Source organism: Polyodon spathula, chromosome 9 (genome assembly GCF_017654505.1).
Source record: "Polyodon spathula isolate WHYD16114869_AA chromosome 9, ASM1765450v1, whole genome shotgun sequence".
NCBI lineage: Eukaryota > Metazoa > Chordata > Actinopteri > Acipenseriformes > Polyodontidae > Polyodon > Polyodon spathula.
Genome location: NC_054542.1, coordinates 20,236,810 through 20,251,996, shown reverse-complemented (window position 1 = coordinate 20,251,996; position 15,187 = coordinate 20,236,810). Strand labels below are relative to the sequence as shown.

Genomic DNA, 15,187 nt, shown 5'->3' with positions numbered 1-15,187 from the left:
CCAACCTGAACAACCTGGAGCAAATCTGCCAAGGAGAATGGGCCAAAATCACTCCGACACTGTGTGCAAAGCTGGGACATACTTACCCCAAAAGACTTAAAGCTGTTATTGCAGCGAAAGGTGGCTCTACCAAATATTAATGTGTGGGGGTTGAATACTTATGCAAGCAAGATATTTCAGTTTTTTATTTTTCTTAGAAATATTTCCCAACATAAAACTAATGTCACCTTACAATAATTGATTCTGAGTTTAAGTCTTTTAAAATAAAATATCGAACAGAACGAAATTTCAATGTACCATTTGTAATTCAGTAATATGAGAGAATTGGTCAGGGGTCTGAATACTTTTGTAAGCCACTGTATATATAACGGTTTTGGAGTAGCGTATTTGAAAGCGAGTCGCGCAAATGGATCCCCAAAGGGAAAACACACCACTGTTAAGAACGCTTCTGTTTGGAAGATTACTACTGCTTTTGCTGTTTATTACTGTTTAGTTACTGTATGTATTTGTTTATTTATGATTACCAATTCTCTGCTCTATTTACTGTATCTATTTGGTTATTAATTGTTTATGATTATTGACCTTCCCCTCCTTTATTTAAATCAACCTATTTCTGGAATATAATTTATTTTTATTATTTTATACATCTTGTGTTTTGGTTAGCATTATTAATTACTGAATGTGTCTTTTGCACTGTAACTTGATGACACAGTGCAACCCCACCACGGTCTGCATGGACTGTGTAAATGCAGGAATTAGTTATGCCGTTTCATTTTATTTGGGGATTTGATATTTGTTTGCTAATTTATTTTGCGCATCTGTTTATTTTGCATTTGTGTTTTTGTGGCTTTATAGTTATTTGTTTCTTCTCTTCACAATTTATATTTCATATTTATCTTTGTGAAGTTATCATATTCCCTGTGTCTGTCCGTTTCCATGTTCTCCATGGTGTGGTTGTCTTTAACTTCTCTACAGAGCCTAAATACTTTGGTGTTCTTTTTGAACTTCAACCTCACCTGTGTTGGAGAAACATGCACTTTTAAGATTATTTTTGTAGCTTGAAACACAAGAGACACATAACTACCATGCACGATAAATACTTACACATATTGTAATGACCATAGCATGATAGTATAGACTTGGGCGTATACAGAGTTCATACCCAGAGAAGATGACATCAGGCGGCTTGGGGTACCTCGTTGGCAACACTGTCGCGGTAGGACTCCCCCCATCTTTATTTCTAAAAGTGGCGTATGTTGGGTAACATGGAAAGAAGTTTGAATGCAATATAAGATACATGTGTTTGCAGGTTTGTAAACTCTGTTAGTTTTAAAAGGAGATTATCAGAGGAGGTATAGTAACTGTTGGGTAACATGGAAAGAAGTTTGAATGCAATATAAGATACATGTGTTTGCAGGTTTGTAAACTCTGTTAGTTTTAAAAGGAGATTATCAGAGGAGGTATAGTAACTGGTAAATGCGAGATTGCAAGATTGCATTTCATTGCACTGAAGATGACCGTCTGACTGCTGGAATAAACACAATCGCATATTGCTGGAGGAACTGATGATCTTAAAAGATAACACAGTTTAAGCATAAAGGAATAAAGGGCCACACCAAGACAACACCATCTTATGCAGTGAGAGCCAGAATCAGTTTTCTTTACAACACGTACATGAGACTCTGCACAGGGGGTTGCCCAGGGTGACTGAACCCACAAAGAGAAGGAAGGAGGGTGGGGCTGAGGTCAGTGGCTACTTAATCAAGGTGCGCTCAGCTCAGCTCACTTTTCTCTTTCATTAAGACTAGTATTGGAGACTTGTCGATCGATAAGTCCTGGAGGATCAAACCTACAGTACTGCATTGTATTATTTTGTTCTGTTATGTTTTGAACTTAAATTTTGCACCGTGCAGTTTGCATATGAAAGTGTGATCTGTACTGTTTTGCATTGAACTTTTTGTTTCCGGAATTAAACCTGTACATATTGAATAAATCAAACTTATAGCAAGAAACAACTACTCACTACTTTTAAAAAAACTACATAAACCTGTTAAACCATAGAAACCTGACATTTACTTATTTTTAATTCAAATACATTTGAAATAAGGTTAGTCAACTTTAAATTTCCTCTGCCCTAACCACAGCAGACACAACATTTTAGACATTTTCTTTCAATCGGAGCAGTGCATTAAACAATTTGACATCACTGGCATAGCAAAGAAGGGCGTTAGGACCAGAAATACTGACTTAAACAGTTTTCCATATAGTTTGTCGCACATATTTTCTTATTTGCATAAGTTTTACAGAGATTAAAAATTGAATGGATGGCTTACTGTTTAATAAAACTAACCCAGTGTTTAAATAAAAAAAAAAAAAAAACAATAAAAAAAAACATCTTGGTTGATATCCCTTATTCTGTTATTCCTTATTAGTTAATTTCTTTAAAATTGCACAGCATTTAAAAATGCAGTACAAAGGCAGGGTGCAAGCATACATATTTATGAACAAACTAGTCAGTATAACACTTTTGCATGAATCTTTTAAATGTAGCAGTACAGTGCTGGAATTAAATACAGTGTTTCTGCTGTGCAGATGTTTGATATGATGTGGTTGAAAAAATTTGGGTTGTATCCAATAATTTGTCTTTCATTTTAATATTGATGGTGTTTAAAATGTACCAGCGGTTGATTTGAGCATTGAGTATAACTGCAGCAGGGGGGGTCAATGTTTTGTACGGCCTTTCTGCTGGAGATCACGTGACATTATGTGAAGTAAAAAAAAGACTGCTGAAACCTTGTGAGCCACAAGAGCGATTCCTGCTCCGGTTTATATGGGTTTTTACAACACATTTTTATCGTGAGAAAGCGTTTGACCCTGCCCTCAAACTCGCACTGTCAAAAGGACGTCCTTTTGCGGTTTCACGATGTATTCACGTGACAACGTCACACAGTCATGACTGTAGAGTGCATGTAAACCAAGCAATATTGTAATAATGTCTTGCTGTAAAATAAAAGCGCACACACACACACATACAGGCCACACCCCCTGCTGCTATGTTGTCTCTGCCTGCGTTCTGAGCAATATAATGACTTTTATTACTTTCTGAAAATGAATGACTATCCAAACGAATATCTGAATTATGAGCAAATATCTGAACATGAAAATCCTGTGTTCGTCCCATCACTACTTTTAAGCGAAGTTCCTGTTCCTTTAGCTGCAGCATTTACAATGGGAAAAACACGTTACACCGCAAGGACGTTCCCTTAGGCAAAGCGTTCTCTTAGGAGGCGTTCCTATACACAGAGACTACTGTATATATTAAATCTTAAATGTAAGCACGTTTTTTGGCTGGTTTAAAAAGCACAAATTTAGCTACTTCTTAGTCAGCATTTTCACTAAAAAAAAAACCAAACATTGTTAGCCTTAATAAACTTTAGTACTGTAGTTTCTAATAGATGTTCCTAATGTTCTCTTCATTGCATCACAAGGATGACTGACAATCATACAATTGTGCGTGAATCAAGAATCTGTGTGACTTGAACCTGCAAACATTTAAAATATGCAACGTTTATCGGAGACACAGACTCCGATTTGTGTACATCAGTAGTGGCACGTAGGGAATCGGGACAGATTTTTTACTTCCTAATGCCTATTCAATGGCATGGTACAGAAAGACTATCTTGATTTCCACATGAAAAAGAGATTGCTTCATTTGTGCGCATACACAGAAATTACAGCGGTCGGCCAGCGGTTTAGTGACTGAGTAGTCATAGAGAACAGGAATTATTAAGATTAACAGCACAATTGTCCATTAGGCAACATAAACCACTTGAATAAGAAGCCAGACAGTTCAGGCTTTAAATTAAAAATGTTAACCTATAGGTGGGGTTCAAGGTGCGGAGCTAGGCACCAACAACCTATCATCTCCTGTCATCAATTAAACCTACCTTATTTAAACATCAGTCACCTCTACCTAGCTGTCTTGTGTTTTTTCGTTTGGCGTAAACCTAAGCGATTTCAAGACCCATCAACTTTCGTATACCTCAATAATGGAGTACTTACAGCAGTTGTCATCGGATTCAGTGGATTCCCAGGATTTTCCGCCATTACCAGATCATTCTCCTCCAGCTTCAATCCAGGGTCCATCCAGTCTTAGTTTTTTCTCCCCTTCTGGTATTTCAGTTACATCTGATCAGGCTTCCGATCAGGCTCTCGTCCAGGTTCCAGTTCAAATGTTGCCTATCGTTCCTGCCACGCAAACATCGAATCTGCGCCGATCCAAGCGACTTCGGCCTCAGGACACCCCTCCAGATCGATTGTTTTAGAAGGACTGGCCCATGAATAAATTGATAAAAACCCTCCTTAAAAACGGTAATGCGATTCCAGCAGGGAGTGATAGTCTCTTTTTATTCTCTATTGCAATTTAGTCTCAGCAGAACCGGTCTTTCCTCTGAAAAAAACATAATCAGTAGCGCCCAGCCATTCAGCATCCTAAACCAGACAGCAGGCAGTCTATTCCGGATCAAGTCACCCCCACAACTAGCACCGCTAACCATCAGCCAGCCATTGAAATCCAACATTCGCAAATATTTAACGAGATAAAATCATTTATGCAGCATTGCCGATACTCTATCTTCGGTCAGTTCTCAACTGTTGGATCTAGATAAAAGGGTGTCTAATATGAAACAGGGAAAACAATCTACAGCGCTGTCATTAATTCCAGCATCAAATACTGCAGCGCCACCTACAGCTTCTTCCGGTCCAGCTCTAATTTCAGCCAGCAAAGCAGATCCTCCAATATACAACCTCGCTACTGCCTTTACATACGGATACTCTCCAACCACTGTTAGACGTCACACTATATCTCCACAAATCAGACGTAACATTCTCGAAGAGATGTGTTATGCTCGGTATATCCTAACCGCAGAGCTGAATTGGACTCCTACGAATGCTACATCGTGGAGCTGTCTGTCAGATACGGAGGGACTATGTTTTTTGAGTATCATAAAGCATTCTCTGCAAAAGCAGCCGCGATATTGGCAGCAGATAATCACATCATCAATTGGGCACAACCTGACCCAGATCTATTTAACAGAATTTTTGGTGGTCTAAGAGCTAACGCATGTGGGATCTGCGCTTCAACAGTTCACTCAACATCCCTCTGCCCTAAAGCTGCAATTGCATCAACTTCTAAAGCACCCGGTTTCGCCGCTAATTCATACAGATCTTCAGTACCTAATCCTATACATTCTTCAGCTCCCCTCGATCAATCCACAAGGAAAGACAAATACAGGCGCAGTATTAGATTTTCAGGAGGAAGACAAATCTGCAATAATTTCAATACTGGCTTTTGTTCGAATAGGCAATGCAACCTTATCCACATGTGCAGCCATTGCGGAGACACTCACGCTAATACAATCTGCCCTTTAAAACGCAAGTGACTTTCCCTGATGCTCACAGTCTTTACTCCTATAAACATCCCGGCATTATCAAGTAAATTACAGAATCATCCCAACAGTAATTTAATCGATTACCTGATCAACGGATTAAAAAATGGTTTTTCAGCCGGTCCAACTCAAATTCCTTCTTCCTCGTTCAAAAGCAAAAATCTTTATTCAGCGACCCAAGAACCACAATTAGTGCAATCTCTCATCGAAAAAGAAATTATAAAAGGATTTATAGCCGGTCCGTTTTTAGCTCCTCCTTTTCCAGTATATAAAATTAATCCTATCGGCATTGCCACGAGGAAAGTGTCAGGAAAAAAGTGTCTCATTATTGATTTATCAGCACCACGGGGGTCAAGCACCAGCAGCATTAACTCATTAATTCCCCAAGATCAATTTTCCCTGCATTACATCACTACTGCAGACGCAATACATTCAATTAAATTAGCAGGTTGTGGTTCCTGGTTAGCAAAAGCAGATATATCAGACGCATTTAAAGTAATGCCAATCCATCCATCTCTCTGTCACCTGTTTGGTATATGCTGGGATAGGAAGTTTGATTTTTCCACCCAATTGACTTTCGGTTGCCGCAACAGCCCGAAGATATTTAATACCCTGTCGGAAGCACTATGCTGGATTCTTCTTAATGTCTATCATGTCCCATTCTTGCTACACTTGCTGGATGATTTTTTAGAATTTCTCCTCCTTCAGATGCACCAGCAGAAGTGATTTCCAATCTTAAAAGCTTATTTTCTGAAGTTAGCGTTTCGCTTTCAGAAGAGAAATCAATCGATCCCCTTCATTCTTTGGAATTCCTTGGAATCATTCTAGATACAGAAAAGTTTGAAGCTAGCCTGCCTGAGTCTAAACTTAACCATATTCGTTTGCTCATTGAGGATTTTCAGATCAGTAAAACAATTAAAAAACGGGAACTGCTTTCATTGCTGAGTTATTTTAACTTTGCAATACGTATCATTCCACAGGGGAGGACGTTTATATCTCGACTGCTAGCACTGGCAGCAACAGCAAAAAAAAAATCTGGACTCCTATATAAATATCTCCTCAGAAGCTAGGAAAGACATTAAAATTCGGTCTGCGCTTATTCAGCACTGGAACGGTCTCTCTATGGTTTATGATGATTTCATTTCAGCTCCACACAATATGGCTTTATTTACTGATGCTTCATCTCTGGGATTCAGAGGTCTATTTAACAATCAATGGTTTTGCAGTGCATGGCCTGAGGAAATCGAAAACATATCTCCTCATCTAAAATCCACAGCTCTGCTAGAGATATACCCAATAGCAGCAGCTGCCCAGCTATGGGGTCATCTCTGGTCTAAGAAATCAATACTATTTTACTATGATAATTCAACTACAGTGCATATTATAAATAAAGGACGTTCCTCTTCCCTTCTTATCATGCAATTGTTGCGGCGGCTAGTATGGATTTCAGTCTCTAATAATTTCCTAATTCAAGCTTGCCACCTACCGGTCATTTTTAATAATGCAGCTGACGCTCTATCTCGTTTACAGATTTCCAAATTCCACAGTTTGGTAACCACAGCTTTGCAATATCCAGCAGCAACGCCACAGCTCAATCAGCTGATTTTCAACTAAATCCAACTATTAATAAACTTCTTAATTCAGCTCAAGATTACATGGCATTAGCACTTGCCCCATCTACTAGATCCTCGTACTCTACAGGTTGGGCATGTTATGTAACTCCATTCAACAAGGATCAACTGGATCATCACATTCATAGTGCATTCCTAGTGCATGCAAAGGACTCTACATCTGGCACCAGCTACAATCAGACTATATTTGTCAGGAATTCAGCATCAATTTCGTTTGATGTCCATCAATTCCCCAACTCTATTATCAATTCCAGCGGTTCTTCTCCTTTTACGAGGAATTTCTAAGTGCTCTCCGGCTCCTTCTTCTGTTCGCCTGCCTATTTCTATAGACATTCTCAGTAACTTGATTTCAATTCTGCGCCATGGCTGTTTTTCTCCATTTGATGATTTAACTATGGAAGTCATATGTCTATCTGCATTTTTTGAGTTTTTGAGATGTTCTGAATATACAGTTCCTTCTATTGCCAGCTTTCCTACCCTTGGTATCCGCTGCAGTGACCTCAAGCTCATCCCAGATTCTCATTTCATCTTATTTCTTCGCATTTCAAAAACAGATCAACTGCAGCAAGGACAATGTATTCAGCTTTCTATGATCAACTCTCCTCTGTGTCCCTTCACTTCCATGTTGAAGTACATTGCAGAATGCAAGGCCATTTCATCCTCTGATCCTTTGTTTATCAATTCAAGCCGGTCCATTGTATCAAGGCATTGGTTTTCAACACACCTTTCCACCGTGGTGTCCAGAACAGGTCTTCCTTTGCAATTCTACACTCCTCATTCATTTAGAATAGGGGCAGCTACTTCAGCTGCAAAAGCTAACATTAACCAGCATTTAATTAAAAATATGGGGCGCTGGACTTCATCAGCAGTTGAAACGTATATTCATTCTTCATCATCCGAAATATCCTCCGCACATCAGTCCATTGCTAGTATGTCCAGAGTGGGGACGACCTTTCTGCCTGAGCCACCAAAGATTTCCCCCTAAGAAATAAAATTAAAAGAAAGGTTTTTTTTTTCTTTCCACTGTGCAAAGGGTCTTCACAGTCATTTGGGTACAGTATACTAACCCCTTTGTCACATTAAGTGTTTGTTTTCTTTCGTCTGAATGTTTTCTCTTTTCTTCTTTCTTATGCATTTGCGGTTCTCTCTTTTCTTCTTCACGCTGCGTCAGCGGGGAGCCGGGGGTCCATCTTTTGGGGGGGTTACTGATTCCACTTTCTCCAACCCTTTGTTAAGCTCCGCTTCATTTACCTCATAGAGGAGGGTTCTCCATGAGTCAGAGGGGACCCCCGGCCAAACCCTTCCATCTGCATGTATGTTTCTTTTGGAATTCTTCTTTCAGGTCTGATGCCTCTATGTGAGGGTCCCCAAGCGGTGGCATCCCTCGTGTTTGTTGGGTCTCCTCAAAGACGGTGGCCCCTCTCCTGTTTGTCGGGTCTCCTCAGCGACGGAACCCCCCTTCTATTATGTTGGGCTTTGAAGAGGTGGAACACCACGCATTATATGTTTTAACAAATACTACCTTTATGTTTTCTTTCCGGTTCGCGAGCCTCTTGGTATGTTGGGTAACCTCAGAGACGGTGCCCCTCTTGGTATGTCGGGTCACCTCAAAGACGGTGGCCCCCCTCCTGTTTGTCGGGTCTCCTCAGCGACGGAACCCCCCTACTGTATATGTTGGGTCAGGAAGAGCTGGAACCTCTTTTGTGTTAACAACACCAATTCATGTTTTTCTTTCCAGTTCGTGAGCCTCTTCGTATGTCGGTTAACCTCAGAGACGGTGCCCCTCTCGTATGTCGAGTCACCTCAAAGACGGTGGCCCCCCTCCTGTTTATCATGTCTACCGATCAAGTAAATGTTGGGCCTTGAAGAGGCGGAACCCCTCTCTCTGTGTATATGTTTACTAACTCTGTCAATAAACACTATCAGGGGCCATAGTTCCGCCCCGTGAAATGTCAGCTGACAAGTGTAGACAGCATGTGGTGCCCAAAGCAAACCCATACCTATTGAACTGGGATTTAAAGTGCTCACACTACTGTACTATATCTGCCAACAAAAAAGTCATTCCACTATAAAAAGGCATTTCATAATAAATGATCAACTTCACAAAGTCCACTTCTAGTATAGCCTTTTGATTCACATATGAAAACACATCACTTTAGAAATATTGTTTGAGTAGCTGAGTAAGGGTTATGAAGTGTATGAAACACTTTTTAATCTACATACTGTATCAAACTTGGGATGGAAATGTCAAAGGTAGGCGTTGTGTGCTGATCATACAAAGATTGAAGCCAATTTATTCACTACTCATCCCGTTCAAACATTCAAAGAAAGGTTGCTAAACATTACTCAATCAGTGAGTTCACATGAACATACAAATTCTCATTTTTCTGAATTAATATTTTTATACCGATAGTGAGTTTTCAGAAAACACCACCTAGAATAACAAAAATATTTAAAAAAGGAACAATTGATGTCATGTAAACACACTTCAGAAAATGTAGTCTGATAGTGTACTGTACATGTGCAAACTTTGGCATAATTCCCACAAAAAAAAAAAGAAACTGTATCCATATTTCCAGCCATAAAACAAAACAAACACAGCTGCAATAATGATTCAACTTTTTGGAGACAACTTAATACCAGAGCAATGGGAGTTGGGAGAATGCCATTTCAATGAAACTCCATAGATCCAAATGTTGGGCACTTGGCTACATATTAAAGCTTTGCTAGATTGACACTTGCATCCCAATTGGCTAATGCTGGGTCACATGACCAACAACACAGTAGTATATTTTGCAAATAGTACAGCCCAACAATTGTATTTTTTGATCGCAAAAAAAAAATCAAGAAAACAAGATCTAAAAAGCAGAAAGACACGGAGAAAGAAAAGTATGCAGACTGTTTTAAATACTTCCAAACTAAATGAGTGCTAACCAATGTTTTAAAATCAATGTTACATTATCTCTTATCATTACTAGCAACATTACCACTCATCCCCTTTTTCTTCTGTTGAAGATGTTGTTTTTTCACTTGCATTTTATTGCTGAATTCGTAATTTACAGATCTCTCAAAGACAACACTATATATGAATAGCTGCTACTCGATCCTGCTCAACCTCATCACTTCATGTGTTAGTCAAGGTTTTTATTTTTGTAAAAATTCAGAGGACTTTAATCTGTTTATTAAAAGAAGTCAGTGAAAATCTACGCAATTGATAAATTCCCCATTTCCCAGTTGAATACGGGGGTACTATTAGGGAATTGCTGGTGAAAAGCTGTTGAAGTTAACCTGTACTACTACTGTGTGTTAAACAGACAGCCTCTTGTGGCATGTGAGCTGCTGAACAAGATAAAGCGCTCCTGTTTCTGTCAGCACTGTTCGAGTTGTCCCTCGTCAATTAGAGCTCTACATTCAAGTCTTTGTTTACATCTTATGCTGACACACATTATTTAAGGGATACTTTATATCAACTAGAATTCTTGTTTTAACATGTTTAACATCCGATTATGTGTGCTGTATGATTTTTTTACTGTTGTTTCTGCTTACTTCATTATTTTCCATGCTTAAGAACTACTCCTTAAGGCCGATTGTGAGGAAACATGAGTGTTTCACAGGCTTCAGCACACAAGGATTCCAATATGCTTACCCATGATCAGCATTAAGGAGTACTTGCAGAAGCAATAGCTGGTAAGCATGGCAAATAATGATCTAAGCAGAAACAATTGAGAATCATACAGAGCACAAAGAAATATTAAACAGACAAAAAATGAAAAGGCTTACACCTTACAGTCTGAGAAATTCTATAAGAAAAGTACACTTTTACAGTATGCCAGTCTGAGGAAGATACTGTAGGATTTTTAAATTCTGTATGAAAGTCTAAATACAAATCTATAGCTTAAAGAAAATCTCTGTGGTGGACCACTTCTTTCTATAGCACAACAGGAAAAATGTTAAACTGACGAATCCTAAAACACAGCGACCTCTGTTATACTGCTTCAACCCTGACAATCTACTGGAATCTTCGAAGGGCTCAGGCGTCATGTGTTTACCGGACCTAGCTGCAGCTCTTACATAAGCTGCTTTCACAGCACTTACTCAGAGTGTGTTATTTTCATGCACTACAGTTCCTTATTTGCTCTGTAATTCATACAGGACGTGTGCCAACTAGAATTCATTTGCTTTCAGGTCAAATATCATTTTTAATAAAACAACTCCACTTTCTGCCATTTCTTTTTTATTATTATTAAGTTATAAAACTACTATTTAGGATAGTTTCTGCAAGTCTCCATAAGCCTTAATATAAACTTCAGATTAATTTACAAATCTTGACAGACAAAAGATTGATAGTAAAAGCATAAAGAGTTACTCCAGATATGTAACTGGAGAAGGCGTGTAGAGGGGAATATTTCACCATTACCAAATTTTCACCTTCCAGACAATTTTGCATAGTTAAATGCACAATACTTTTTTTGAATAGTTAGGGCTAAGGCACATAACCTTGAGGTTATTTGGAAAATTATTTACTTTAAATATTCTTTAAAATGACTGAATTTACTGTAAATCTGCTTTGTTCTGGTATTTCAACTGATGTTCTGTTGTTTAAACATTAATTAATGAACTAGAAAAGGTTGTGACCTGGAAAGAATGAGCGCATGTGGAAATAATTAGGCAAGTTAAAAAAAGAAGATTAGGACAAGAAGAGAATTTAGGCTAGGAGAAAATTGAACAGTGAGATTAAACAGAGATTAACTGTAAAATCTAAATATTTTTCTGATGTAAACTTCGGTAAACTGCCTCAGCTCAAAATCACACCATTACAGTAGTCTACACTTTGGATATACAGTAAATACCACATATTACATCAAGGAGAAATATTTTGGATACTGAAGTAAAACATAAATACCAGTACTACAGTATATATCAGTAGGTAATGTATGTATCAATTGCTGTGCTGTGTAACAACAGAACCCATTTATCCAAAGGTTAGTTTACGTAATGTGCCACCTTATTAATTTTAAATAGGCTACATACTGCTGCCAGGGAATTGCACATTAAAAGGTATTAGGGCCTAGTTCAAATTACCTAAAGCCAAGGCATAAATAAATAAGTAAGAAAACAAAAAAAAGCAGTTCCTACCATACTGTCTTATTTGAGTTCTGTAAATACAGTAATTAGGTCACAGTGAGCTACATCTGCAGTATTCAGGTAACTGGCAGAACAAACAGAAGATTAGGTACTTACAGTAGATCAGAACACAGTCTAGGGTTAGAACAATAACATTATTGACAGTTTGTTTATTCTTGATTTATACTGACGATGTAAGTGACCCCTGGGCAACGTCTGTGACGGCATAAAGCTCTTCAAATCGAACTTGCCATGCAATGCTTAAGCAAAGCGATGTTGGGCTTGGTTAGTACTTGGACGGGAGACACCTGGGAATACTGAGTGTTGTTGGCTGCATGTTAAGCTCATACGTATATATATATATATATAGTATCCCCGCACACAGCCAAAAATTATAATAACAACAATAATAATAATAATTTTTAAAAAACTTCCAACAAAACTTAATTGGATAATCCACCTGTGTGGGGTGTGGGAGCAGGTAAATCTCCACCCATTCGATTCTGGAAAACAACTGCCAAAATCAATCACTCAAACACAACCACAGAATTGTGCAGAATAAATCAATTTAGCATAAGAAAGCTTTTAATGTATTTAATTGTTTTACTTTTTACACATTACTTTCTACTCCAGGCTGTAATAAAGCTGCTGGTGAGTTTGCTCCTCGTTTTCAAATACTGAAGTAGGTCATACATAGTATATCCCTTCCCTGTTCAACTATAAAGGGGAACAAAGGCACATTTTATGATATATAACTAAAACTTACCTAGTTGTATAGCAGTATTATACATCTCCAAAGCAGCCCCGAATTCTTGCTTTTTATAGAGGGACTCGCCTTCCAAATATAATTTTCTGGCCTTGCTCTCGGTCTCGTACCATTTATCCAACAAATTTCCAAGAACTACATTCACTCTAAATCCAATGGGGTAAAGTTGGCCGTTCTTTTTATTTAGTTTATATTTGCATGTTTCGCACTCTGTGACACGCTCGTTTTCCAGGCAGCGTTTGCAGAATGTGTGTCCACACTGTAGCGTTGTGGGGTCTGACAGTAAGCTTTTACACAACCCACACGCAAACAGGTCCAGAGATTCTTCACTTTCGTCCATATCTCCAAACTTTTCTATGTCGCCGTTGCCAGAACATTTACTTTTGGTAGCATAATCGCTTGTTTCACCACTTTTCCCATTGTTTTGGTTTCCGTAGGTTGTCTTCCGCTCCAGGCTCGACAATTTCAATTCTTTTTCCCGGAGACTGTCAGCAATACTCTCCACCAGCAACTGGAGTTCCTCCGGCCGCAGTCTGCTAAGATTGGCGGCGGTGCAGTACAAGTCAAGGGCCTCTCTAATCCGACCAGCCCTAGCCAGTGCGTCGCCTTTTCGGAGGCACAGACCCCGATCGGGATGTTGAAGATCTGCCAGTTGTGAGCCATAAATTTCGGCTGCTAGAGAGTAATCGCCGGCCCGGAATGCCTCTCGGGCTACCTCTAGCATCTCCGGGCAGATTCCGGGGGGGCTGGGGTTAGTGAAGTTTTGAGAGTGGTTTTGGGTTCCTGTCTCCATTGTCGTAAATAATGTCAGAAAAACTGTCACACTTGATAACTTTTAACTCCTGTAGTAAATACGCAAAGTGTTAAATATACTGAATTCTGTTAATGTCAATCACCGTTTTGGCTATTACCAAACATGCATCACCACACGTCGCAGTAGGCCTAGTATGTAAATCCGTGGCGTCCAGCATAGTCACGGGTTCTTCTCGCTGTCATATTAATAGGAAGAAACTGTTACTTGCATATAAGAAATAAACAATGGTCACTTTGTGTTGGCTTGCGTCAGTCTGGAAGTGTTTACAGTCTTCAGTCTGGCAATCCTCAGGTTGTGTCAAATTGCTCCATATCTCCACTTCTTGTTAACTTCAGTTACAAAATATAAATTAAGTAAACTTTCCTTATTGTTAATATATATACATACTTGCTGCGAATGTTAATATAGTTATTTTGTTAAGCTGCTCATTATACAGTATATCATTAGCTAGACTAATTTCAGTTGTCCAATGTGTATTGAAAACAAGTCGTCCCTGTGACGCTAGTATAAACGAGCAGCACCTCATTCCACCAACCTGGTGCTGTAAATTCAGTCTACCTCTGTTTCTCGTGCAGGGTTAAGAAAGCGACTATTTCATGTTTTCGTAAGAAAAAAAAAGAACATTCTTATTTTCATTATCCCATTAAACAAACAAAAAAGTCTTCTCTTTTACAAATTGGTCTCTGCAATTTTGGTGAAATTCCCATCATTATTTGCACCTCTTTCTAAACGCGCATTGCTGTTTCTGGAAAATGCAAATGCTCCTAGTGGCTGTAAATATTGAACCATGTGACACTATCGGCACAGACTCGTTGGTTTAGAATCTGTGACGCTTATGTAACTACAAAAGGTTGTATAACCAACCCATTACAAACAGCTTGAACCAGTCCTTTGAAAAATGCTACATTTCAAACGGGGTAAACTACACATTCATTTTCATACTGATGAATACATGTTGTGACGCTATTAATTTATTTAGTTCTACAACATGTATACAATCAATATGTTAATGAAAAAACAAACAAACATTCAGTCAGGTTTTGTTTTGTTTGTTTTTTTTTTTTTTTTTTTTTTTGTTTTTTTTAACAATGTCGAGTCACTTTTATCCTCCCTGGTCATTGTGGCTCCACCATATCAGCAAAGTGGAAGATGTTCATTTATTTTACAAAATAGACATTGCTTTTAAAGGAGTCTGCCAAATAAATAAATAAATAATATCGATTACTTTTTGCATTCCAGTTTACAGTTAGTTTTTCATTCCCAGTTTTAACAGCCTCCCAACTAAATGCATTGGTCATGAACTTAGTCTTAAAGGAGAGCTAAGCAACCAATTGAAATTAACTCCCCTAACTATTAAACCTTGAATTTCGATTCTGCAGACAAATCTGTTATTCCAGCATTCATT

The 15,187-nt window shown here is 38.6% G+C and overlaps 1 protein-coding gene across 6 annotated transcripts in view; it reads right to left on the bottom strand.

Annotated features, from left to right (window-relative positions):
- Window positions 1-14,518, bottom strand: part of lonrf2 (LON peptidase N-terminal domain and ring finger 2) — a 39,114-nt gene extending 24,596 nt beyond the window's left edge. For 5 of the 6 annotated variants that reach the window (XM_041258846.1, XM_041258847.1, XM_041258849.1 and 2 more), the window contains exon 1: window positions 12,969-14,518. In XM_041258846.1, coding sequence (XP_041114780.1) covers window positions 12,969-13,761 — 793 coding nt within the window. In that variant the 5' untranslated portion in view covers window positions 13,762-14,518. Of the gene's footprint in view, window positions 1-4,062; window positions 4,097-12,968 lie in introns of those variants that run through there. The other variant, XM_041258851.1, reaches the window with a different exon arrangement.
- Window positions 14,519-15,187: the final 669 nt, after the last annotated feature.